Source organism: Stegodyphus dumicola, chromosome 1 (genome assembly GCF_044657685.1).
Source record: "Stegodyphus dumicola isolate Sdum_Otavi_A_Nest chromosome 1, ASM4465768v1".
Classification (NCBI taxonomy): Eukaryota; Metazoa; Arthropoda; class Arachnida; order Araneae; family Eresidae; genus Stegodyphus; species Stegodyphus dumicola.
The window spans coordinates 275,562,632-275,574,071 of record NC_140768.1 but is presented as its reverse complement, the minus strand read 5'-3'; the positions used below and the strand labels follow the sequence as shown (position 1 = coordinate 275,574,071).

The 11,440-nt window shown below is 28.8% G+C and overlaps 1 protein-coding gene across 3 annotated transcripts in view; it reads right to left on the bottom strand.

The window, feature by feature from the left end:
- Positions 1-11,440, bottom strand: part of LOC118182384 (long-chain-fatty-acid--CoA ligase 5-like) — a 201,355-nt gene that overhangs the window by 4,508 nt on the left and 185,407 nt on the right. For all 3 annotated transcript variants that reach the window (XM_085807174.1, XM_085807180.1, XM_085807181.1), the window contains exons 17-19: positions 11,049-11,192; positions 10,809-10,910; positions 6,761-6,832 (exon numbers count right to left, since the gene is read on the bottom strand). In XM_085807174.1, the coding sequence (XP_085663300.1) occupies positions 6,761-6,832; positions 10,809-10,910; positions 11,049-11,192 (318 nt within the window). The remainder of the gene's footprint in view (positions 1-6,760; positions 6,833-10,808; positions 10,911-11,048; positions 11,193-11,440) is intronic.

The window sequence follows — 11,440 nt, the reverse complement described above, 5'->3', positions numbered from 1 at the left end:
TGCAAAAGAAATGTTGGAGGATCAGTAACATTACAGATAAAGTTGTATCATATGGGGCAAATTCTTACTTTTTTAATTTACATTACAGCATCTTACATTTTGAAAATGAAATATATGCACATTGGATTCTCCCTGATAACAATGATTCTCCCTTGTCATGCAAGGTTAATTGTTACTCCTTGTTTGCAGGAGTAACAGGACTAACAGGAATACAACTTATAATGCAGGACTCCTTGTTTGTGATTCTCACAAACCACAAAATGTTACCACATCAAAACATTGTGAAATTTAGTTCCTGCAAACTTCTTCCTTTTTTCAAAGATGAAGATATAGCTGTCACCATTTTCAAATGTCATTCCTGTAATCCAGTGTGAAATGCAAAAGGTTATGAATTCACTTATGCAAAACAACTGAGGTTGCATTCCGAAGGTGGCAGGAATGCTGGGACATTGCTTTGGAAGACGACAATTCTTAGGGAGATGATATTATGCAGTTAGTCCAGAAACTTGTTTTATCTACTGATATATGTATTTTATGGTAAGAAATATTTTAATACAAAAATCAATATTAATGTCTTACTGCCAATGTCAAAACTTTTGACCAGATGATTAAAAATCAATGCTCTAAATCTAGATTTTTAACCAAAGTACTGACAGCAATCAATTTTGTATATTCCTAGCAAATTTTATAATGCTTATTGGGTTAGAAAGAAAGTAAAAATGCTACAGAAATTTTCACATGCATGTACACAGAAAGAGGGAAGAAAAGCAAACACCGATTTATGAAGAGTTTGCCATTTCATGCAAAAAGCTAGTACCTGATAAATGATAAATAATATTACTCCTTATAAATTTTACAAGCTTTGACAGCACTCAAATAGTGGAAATCCACAGCTTTATTAAAGTGGGAAAAAAAATCTACTGGGCTGATTAATGAAATTCAAATTATGGTTTTAATGTCTAAAAAGCACAACTTAATATATATATATAGATATAGATAGAAGATTTATATATAGCATTGTTTTAACATAGGTATTTTGACACAAAATCGGACTTTTCTGAAATAACATGCCAATTTTTTTCTATGTTTTAATTCTGCAACTCAAACTTTCTCAGTTCAGTTATTCCTCTGAAAAATATTTTGATGCTATAAAAATTGTTTGCCTATGAATAGTATTAAAATCAAACTCTAAAGGGCCAAAGTTTGCAAGAAAATGTACTTCATTGAAAGTGCTTATTATATCTTTACGTGGTACAATACCTTTTTTAGAATTTCAGAAAGGGCTTGATCAAATTGAATTTTGTAGTGATAATTTGGTGCATCTTTTCCTCCATGTGGATGTTAAACTGAAACCATTGCTTTTTGGCTTATAGTCCTTTCGCACTGAACCTTCTGTTTTTCTGTTAACACTTTCAGAATTTTAAAACTATTTATTGAAAGCAGAAACTGTCTTGAAACATTTGGTCATCTTGTTATTAAATTTCTCTTAATATTAAATTTTGTAAAATTTGGTGCGAAATTTATGGAGAAATTAAAAAAATTATCTTGGCGCATTTTTTTTTTTTTTTTTTTTTCAGTTTGTGGCAAGAATAATTCACAAATTATTTAAAAATACAAATTGTAAAAAAAAAAAAAAAAAAAAAAAAAATTAAATGGACGAATTTTATTTGGAATGAACCTTAATTTTGAAATGTGAAAGGGAGAATCAAATAAGTTCAATAAAAAAAGATATATTAATAAGTATATACCAAATTCAATTAACATGGAGGATGTAAAATTTTGAGAGCTAATTTTTTAAAAACTGCTCAAGCGATTTTTACAAAACTTGGTAGTTTGGCATAAATTGAGTCATAGAATCGAAATATAGAAAAAAAATTGGCATGTCATTTTAGAAAAAGTCCGATTTTGTGTCAAAATACCTACATTAGAACAAGGAATGCTATATATAAATCTAATACATATCCTAAGTCGCACTTTCGAGCTAGTACAATGGGAGATATAGAACTGTCCCACTTTTTTTTGCACAGTGTACATTAGAGTATTGAAAAAAGGTTACTGAAACACTATATACAGCTATGAAAAAAGCTGTGGGTAAAAACCATGTCTTCAAAATTTGAGCTGATTATTAAGTGGGATTATTATTAGATTTTTAGCAGATGTTTCCCGCTTCAAATTTCCTGACAACTTATTTTTTTAATTATAATTTTAATCACCAAGAAATGCTTAATATGGTATATTATTATTTTAGAATTAAATTTAATAAGAAATTCTTACAGTTTGTACGACATGAAAAATCTCTGAAAATCTTAGTGCCGTCTATATTAAAAGAGAGAAGAAAGATCTTTTTTTTTTTTTTTTTTTTTTTTTTTTTCTTTTTTTCATCTTCAGACGAAAAATAAATTTTTGATTCAAGGTGAAAACACCAAATATCATAGAATTTGAATAGGCAAATATATGAAATTAAACATTTCATATAAACATACCACTGCCAATAATAGAAGTTGTTCAAATTTCTGCTTTTCATTTATACCAGCATTCTAAATAATCTTTACATCCACATGGAGGAAAAGATGCACCAAATTATCACTACAAAATTCAATTTGATCAAGCCCTTTCTGAAATTCTAAAAAAGGTATTGTACCACATAAAGATATAATAAGCACTTTCAATGAAGTACATTTTCTTGCAAACTTTGGCCCTTTAGAGTTTGATTTTAATACTATTCATAGGCAAACAATTTTTATAGCATCAAAATATTTTTCAGAGGAATAACTGAACTGAGAAACTGTTGGCCATTTAAAAGCAATGCAGATAATTACAGAAATAACAAGATGACCGAATGTTTCAAGACAGTTTCTGCTTTCAATAAATAGTTTTAAAATTCTGAAAGTGTTAACAGAAAAACAGAAGGTTCAGTGCAAAAGGACTATAAGCCAAAAAGCAATGGTTTCAGTTTAACAAATCTTGTGCACCAAAAGAGGACACAGAGAATAATCAAAATTAGATTTCTTAGCAATACGCCAGTGTTCTCCTCAGTCTCAAATCAAGGCTTATTGTAGCATATGATTTTAATTACATTTACATCAACAGGAAGCAAATAACATGAAATATTTTCCCTTACATTGGAGAACATGACCAGTGGTGAAAGTATGATGACATGAAAAGGAATGATGATCAGTGGATGTATTTCCTGCACAAATTCAATAGAGGACCTAAAAGTAATGTGATACTTCACATAATACTTTTTAAATATATACAGTCAAAAGTCTTTAATTCGGACTCGTCGGGACTTTGGCGATTCCGGCTTATCGGTTTTTCCGGATTATAGATCATCAGTTTAAATCTGGTAAGATGGCATGCAGAAATTATAAAATTAAAAATATGAAACCATACTTTATCATCAGTTTAAATCTGGTAAGATAGCATGCAGAAATTATAAAATTAAAAATATGAAACCGTAGTTTGTCATCAGTTTAAATCTGGTAAGATGGCATGCACAAATTATAACATTAAAAATATAAAACCGTAATTTATGAAATAAATAGCAATTATGATCTAAAGGGTATCAAAATTTACAAAAGAAAAGCTTAATATTTATTTGTTTACTTTATTAAACATTTCTTTTGACGCGCGCATGTGTAAAGCATACATTATGCATAGTCGAAATTAGAAGATTGCAACCAGAAAACTATTTGATGTGTATTCATGATATTTATAATGATGAAGAATTTGATTTAAATCATATCAAAGACGGAGTACATCGAGATGAAATAATACATTTAGTAAGGAATTATAAGCCGAATAAAATAAAAACATCTGCCCTGAAGATAAGGATAGTGTTGACAGATAACTTCCAGTTCATTGCACACTGCGACGTGCTCACATAAAACAAACCTCGTAGGTGAATTTCTCAGAGTCACAACTGGTCCTCTGGATATGAATCCTACATATAATTTAAAGGACAATCTTGGAGGAGCTGTTGCAAGGCAAAAATTCTACTAAATATCTCAATGTCATGAATATCATACTTGTTACAAAGCTAGAACTTAATAAATCAAACTATAATTACCTGCATTACTCAGAGCATGAAATCATATTATGATATGCATGTACAAATTATATGAGGTTATATTTCCAAATAAAAAAATTGAAAGTATGTAAGCATTTCTGAAGCATTCATTTGTCATTTCAGTTTTATTTGCTTTTATGCTTTTTGCATAATTTTTTTTTTCGTATTTATGCGTCATGATGCTATGTGTCACTCCAAATAAATTCATTTAACTGAATTTAATAGTGTCTGAGAAATCAATGTTTTTGCTCCAAGTAAACAATTTTGCACCAAATCAAATTTGTACATATATTTTTTATTTTTATTTTTGACATTATATGCATCAAACAAATTTCTCATAGAAATACATTTATAAATGAAGGCCCACCAGCGGCCGAGCGGTAAAGTCGCTGAACACTGGTAGTTCGGTCCGAGGTTCGAATCCCGCGAACGGGCTGGCTGCATGGGTGTTTTCGTGGTTTTCCCCATGTGTAACGTGTATACGAGCCAGTTTCCCTTAGAAAGTCCTCCACGAAGGCATCCATCCCCTTAGGCAGATAGCCCTAGTGTGCTTTGCCATAATTAAATACACACACACACACATTTATAAATGAAAAAAGTCTATTCACCAAGGCCTTTCTCTCCATGAAAATGTCTATAAAATTTTAAATTCATTTAACAAAGTATATGTTTTGTAATGTAGGTATAAATAAATTTATTTTATATAATAAACATACCCATAACAAATATATTCTGAAATTTTCTTATTTCCACAAACAAAAATGGACATTTTATACTAGGTAAGAATTTTAATCAAATGCTTCATGTCATTCAGAATATCACTCTCATATACTCATTATAACTATATAGAAAGAAATCGAACAGTCAAACTAGTTTCTATTAAACTTCTCATTTGGTACTTGGCATACAGAAATACCATTCATCGGTGCAAGCAGAAATTGAATTCTAATCTAAAAGCAACTGCAATATAATAAATTATAAATAAACTTTTAATTCTAAAAATAATTAAATATCACATAAATTCAATTTAAGGAATATTTGAGAAACAGAATACTTTTATTTTGGATTCAAGCTTAGCATACATAAAAAGTATTACATTAAAATTCAGATGTCTTGAATAAAATCTTTTGAATACAATCTTTGTTTTCATATTTCAGATGAATATACGGTGAAATATGTTTAACATGAAAACACTTAAAACGAAATATTGGTTAACATGAAAGAATACAATGATCCCAACAAATTATTATGTATTTTCATGCATTTTTTTTCTTTTAACTGTTTGAGTCCGGCGAGCGCTTCACTTGTCGTATGCCAAAAATACGGCGCAGTGCGTTAGCGCTTCTCTTGTTTTGTATTGAGAATGCGAAGACAATGCTGTTGGTTAGTACACTTGAAAAAAAATTATTGAAAATTGAAAAAAAAAATATTGAAATATTCAATTGGTTTCGCGTAAAGCATACTAACCAAATAACTAATTGCGTAAAGTATACTAACCAACAGCAGCGTCTTCGCATTCTCGATACAAAACAAGAGAAGCGCTATCGCGCTGTGCCATATTTTTGGCATACGACAATACAAATTTTTGGCATACGGCGCTTCGCTGGACTCAAACGGTTAACATGAAACAAAAATCGCTTAACGCAAAAAGATTTCCCTTCTGAAAATGAAAAAAATATGGAAAATAACAACCATGCAGGTGGGATTTGAGAGAGGTGTGAAATGAAAGATTGGCATGTTTCATAAAAAGGAGGCTAACTTGGCTCTGAAATACCCTTGGAATAGCCTGTGTCATGAGACAATTTTGTTTATCTAAACTAGTTTCACCATCCACCCTTACAAACACCATACGAAAACATCTCATCTCTCATCAATTGGCTTTGGAATTCGATGACAAGTACAGTGCAGTGTGTATAAAAAAACAGTGAGTTTGGTTCATGGCAAATGAAATGTAGAAGGAGGATATTGAAACTGAGCCGACACTTAATGAAATGTTTGAAAAAGTTTCTGTACTATTGGACAGCCTTACTGTATCATCGGAAGACCTTTGTTGTAGTAGATGATGATGTGTGTAAAGACCCAATTATGGCAGATAAAGACAGTTTGGAGTTTGTTCAAAGCTAAAAAAATATCACTGATGCAGATTCCGATGACGAAAATGAATAACGCAGCTCCTGTTCCCGCGTCATCTGAAATGAGGAACATCGTGAAAAGTATGCGCAGTTTATTTAGACGCACATTCCAGTTGTGAAACGAATAACAAAATGGCAGACATCGAACAATTTGTTGACGATTTGATGTTAAAAAAAAAAAATGCAAAGAAAAATATCAGATTATTTTCCAAAAACTCAAAAAATGCTTTGTTTCTCAAAGAACTTGAAAATTTTACATTAAATTAAGTTCTTGTGGATGTTTTTCCTTCATTGATTTTTATTCAATACATGCATATATACATATTTATGTTAATAAAATGTACTATAATAAACTTAATTTTGTTGAATATATATTTTTTTTTTCTTTGCAATATCCTTCAACACGAAAAAATATTTCAGTCGCCTCAGTTTCGTGTTAAATGATTTTCACTGTACTAATATGATACAACTTAATTAATGTTGCCACTTATATGAAATGCATACCATTGTAATATATTCTTTTAATTACATACAAAATTATGGAACTGAAATTTTGTACCTGTTCAAAGGATTTTAAACCAGATTTTTTTCCTATTTTAGTCATCTCGTCTAATATAAATTCTTTCACTTCCTAAAAAATAAATAAATAAAAATTTAAAATCTGAAAGTAAATACAGAATGTATTTTAAACATAAATGGTACAGAATTTTTATAACATTGCAGCAAAAAATGTAAACTAAGGAAACATTGATACATTTTAAATATTCACAAAGAAAAAGAAGGAATGCTACAGGAAAAAATCTAAATTTATGAAAAGGTAAAAGAATTAACAGAAGCTAAATGTAAATAAAAGTTGCATGCTTTTTATATTCTAAAGCATCTGAAGGGTCAGTGCATTAATACATATAACGGGTCATCAATAGCATCACTGATATATAAAAAAATAGAACTTTTTTTAAGTACGGAGACCAAAATGTATTATGAATACCTTCTACATATTTATCTCTTTATACATTTTACAGTCTATTAGAATGTGATGACCTACTCTTCTCTTACAGCCAGAATTTAAGAAAAAGGTTCACATTTTTTCCAATTCAAACTAAGAAAGTTCTCAAATTTGACTTAATTCTCGCCCATTAAATGTAAAGAGTGAAGAAAGCTAGTTTTCTGCAATTTCAGCTTAAGAGCTGGCTTTTAAATAAATAAATAAAAATTAAAAAATTAAAAAAAATTGCAGTGAAGAAGCTACAATATTTTTATCAATATAGATACCAAAAAGAACACAGAATTCTATAGAAAATTAAAAAATTTAAAAGGACTATGTCAGCAGGATGTCAGTTGACCAAGAGACGGGGGGTAAACTATGCTTAATTAAATTTTAGAAGTCAAACAGTATACAAAAGCAGATTTTAATTAAAGTAATTTTTTAATAAAACGGATGTATTTCATTACAAACCAATAAGCACTTTTTGCAATGCATTCCTTTAGCTTCAATAAATTAATCAGTGCTGCTTTATGATTAGCTTATTTATGAGAGCTAATAACCTATAATAGTACAGCAATTGTTCTTCTATTACAACAAATTTTCTCTGAAACAGATAGATAGAAAAAACTTCCCATACGTATTCTTTCATTTACTTTTCTTCCCAAACTGTTTTGTGTAACAATACATACTTGTGGAATCTTTAAATGCTACAGTAACTTATATTTCTGGCAAATGAACACATTTTTTTTTTCAACTTTTATTCTTACTGAGAAGTTATAATTTAAAAAAACTATATCCAGTTTTTATATTAAATTGATACCTATTACGCCTGAAACAATGTAATACTGATTACAAGACATTCAGTATAACTTACTGATTGACATTTGAGTTTTTCCCCTAACAAATTATTTTCCTGAAGTTACTGTTAATTTAAATAGAAATTATTTGTTTATTTCTCAGCAACATAGTTAATTAACATTTATGAAGTTTTAAGATTATATAAGACTTCGTGCCATTTCAACACAAAGAAACTTGTCAGAAGTTAAATCTGACAAGTTTCGACATAATGTAAGACCACAACAAAACATAACTTTGTAAACATTTACTTTGTATAAAGAAGTAAAAATTGGTACTATTGTATTATTCAGCTGACCTTGACAAGAAACCACTGGGTAAAGCACTAAGTTGCCATAGTAGGAAACCGAAAATTTTATGAAAATGAATTTTTCTGGCAATTCATTACTCGTAGTGTGAGGATTATGCTACCATGTGATGCCGCCATCTATCCTTGTACTAGTTGTAGTCATTACTGCAGTTTTGAAATTCAAGGTTATGTTTGTAGTTTCTGTTTGTAGGGACGAGTGTGTGTGCTTTTTTTCCTTGTAATGAAAAGTTTGTCCACTATGTGCCTGCTGTTGGAAAAGAAGGCATTACATCTTTTCAGAAATACAGCATTTTGCTTACTAGTAGAGAAAGAGTGTAAAGTATGCAAATTTGCAGTGTTGAGATTTCTGAAATTATCTTTAAGTTAAAACAAATCACTATGCACATGGACAGAATACTGAGAAAACAAAAAGTTAAATGTTTTATTACAGATATTTTCTGCATTTTTAATTTAATTGTTATTGTTTTTTGAAATTTTGAGTCTTTTGTATGGATGTTCATTTTAAGTAATTTTTACTGTTTTATTATGGATGTTTCTTGCATTTGTAATTTTATAATTTGTTGCTATTTTATGTAACTTTCAGCCCAACATCATTTTAAAAATTTTTTACATGGAAAGTTAGCAAAAAGATTAGTCACCAACAATTGTTGACTTTTCAGGAGGGTTTGATAGAAAGTACAAGAATACAAAAAAAAAAAAATCGTATTTTTAATTTTTTTTTAACATTTTGAAAATTTAGCTCTAGAAGTATGACAGATTTATATATTTATTTTTTACATATTTTACAAAGAGCTACAGAACTTACACAATCAGGACATTTCATGACATAAAACATTTTGAACATCAAATGCAGCCAAATTTTCAATAATGACTATAGTCACTGCTAAAGAAAAAGTGCTTTGTAATAACGGAATACCTGGTGCTAGATAAGCATCTTATTCATTTAAGAAATATATAAAGCAATTTACCACAGTTCTGACACTAATTAAATCATGATTATAGTTTAAATTAAATCATTATGATTATAAACAACAATGTGGTTCAGTGGAAGAATATTATGTTTTTGTTGCGAATACAGTTGCAATGGTTCCAAGACTTTTTTATTTGAAGTCCGAATTTACATCATTTTCATTACTATTAAAAACTAATGTGACTAGAGACCAGAAACTCTGTAAACTAACTGAATTAATTTACAGTGTGCTATAAATCTTATTCAAATACTTTAAGATACAGATTGGATTAACTGTTATTTGTACTTGTCAAAAAGTAATTAAGCTCAGTTATAAATTTTTCCACTGAGAATAATCACTTTGTTTGAGAATACATTTATATGTGAAAAGTCTTTTCTCGCAGTTGAAATTTAATAAGAAAAGAACCTAGTTAATCTACGAGCATCTATAATCCACAATGAAAATAACTTTTAGTAATTTTTCTCCAGTGTATGGACATTATACAAACAAATTTTGTATTCACATAAAATATTTATAATTATTTACATACGAGCATATGCATTTTAATTTGTATGCCAAAGGAAAATTTAATAAATAAGACTAGGTAGTCATGATTAATTCTCAAGTTTTGTTCCATTTGGAAAGTTTTCTCAGAAAATTTTCCATGATTTGCTTAGTTTTAATTTAAAGTAAATTATTTAACAATTAAGCATATTAGAATTATCTGAAATAAATATCAGCTTAAGATATTTAGCTGTCAATATGCTTGAATTTTGAATTACAAAGTGTGATCAATAAAACTGTTTTCCAGGTACCAAACTTAAATTTCAGATCGAAAATAAACATAAATTTGAATTTTTTTCTTAATTATTATTGCTTATGTGTATTTTGATAAATATTTAATGAGCAAAATTTTAAAGTTTTTTGTTTTGCTGATAAAATTTTTTCATTATGCTTAAAAAAAATCTGGCCCATCAGCTATTTTCAGAATGTCCATTCAGCCCATGTAGAATTTGAGACCATTGCATTATGCTACACTTTTATCAAGCAATGAATTGCTACAATTTGGTAGAAAGAACTTATGTATTAACTGGCAGTTTGACAAATGTGATCAATATGGTACGACACAGGTAAAGGGAAGGTAAAATAGCAAAGCATAATTTAATGGGAAATGATACCAAAAATGGAAGACTAAATTAGACACTTTTGATACCTAATTTTCAATCTACAGTATTATCGAATAAAATCTTCATCATGCAATAAATATTTCAAATCTTCAAATAGCAAGAAATGAAATTTGTTAAAGCATTAAATTATTTTAATGATTTATAACAACACAAATGAAAAGTATTCTCAATCATTAAATAAAATAATTTAGCTAATCCAACTTAGATATATTGACTTAGACTAATTGAAAATTTTGTTTTTATACAAATATTTTTAATTATAAAATTTTAGAATATTATAAGAACTTAACTAGATGCATAATGAATATAAAAACAAGTACCTGATTCTGACATACTTTATTCCACTCCCCATTTATATTTTTTTCTTTACACCACTGCATCACATTCTCCATTTCAGGGACAACAATACCAACCACACATGCCTTAAACAAACAGTAGCAACAAAAATTAAGCCTGACATACAGCATAACACCTGAAGTACTAACAGTTATTAAAAATGTGGGCGTTAAAACAACTTTTCTGCATGCATAAACATATTAAGAAAAGACTGAAATAATAACCTTTAAACTGTCTCCATGAACAAATACTTGACACACATATGGACAACGAAGATATATATTTTCTATTTTCTCGGGAGCTACATATTCTCCTTGTTGTAATTTAAAGATATGTTTCTTTCTATCAACAATAGTTAGAGACCCATTCTAAATAAGAAATATAAGATTATTTACAAACATATAAGGAAAATTATTTACAAACATTAACGAAAATATTACACTTACTTCTACAGAATATATGAATGCATTTAAAGATGAATCACAATACATACTCAAAACTTATGTTAGAAAATTATAAACTAAATACTGAAATTACAAATTTAAAAAGTCATGAATTTATACGCAAATTAGTGAATATGTTATATACAAAGAAAGTGAGATGTATTTAAGCAAAT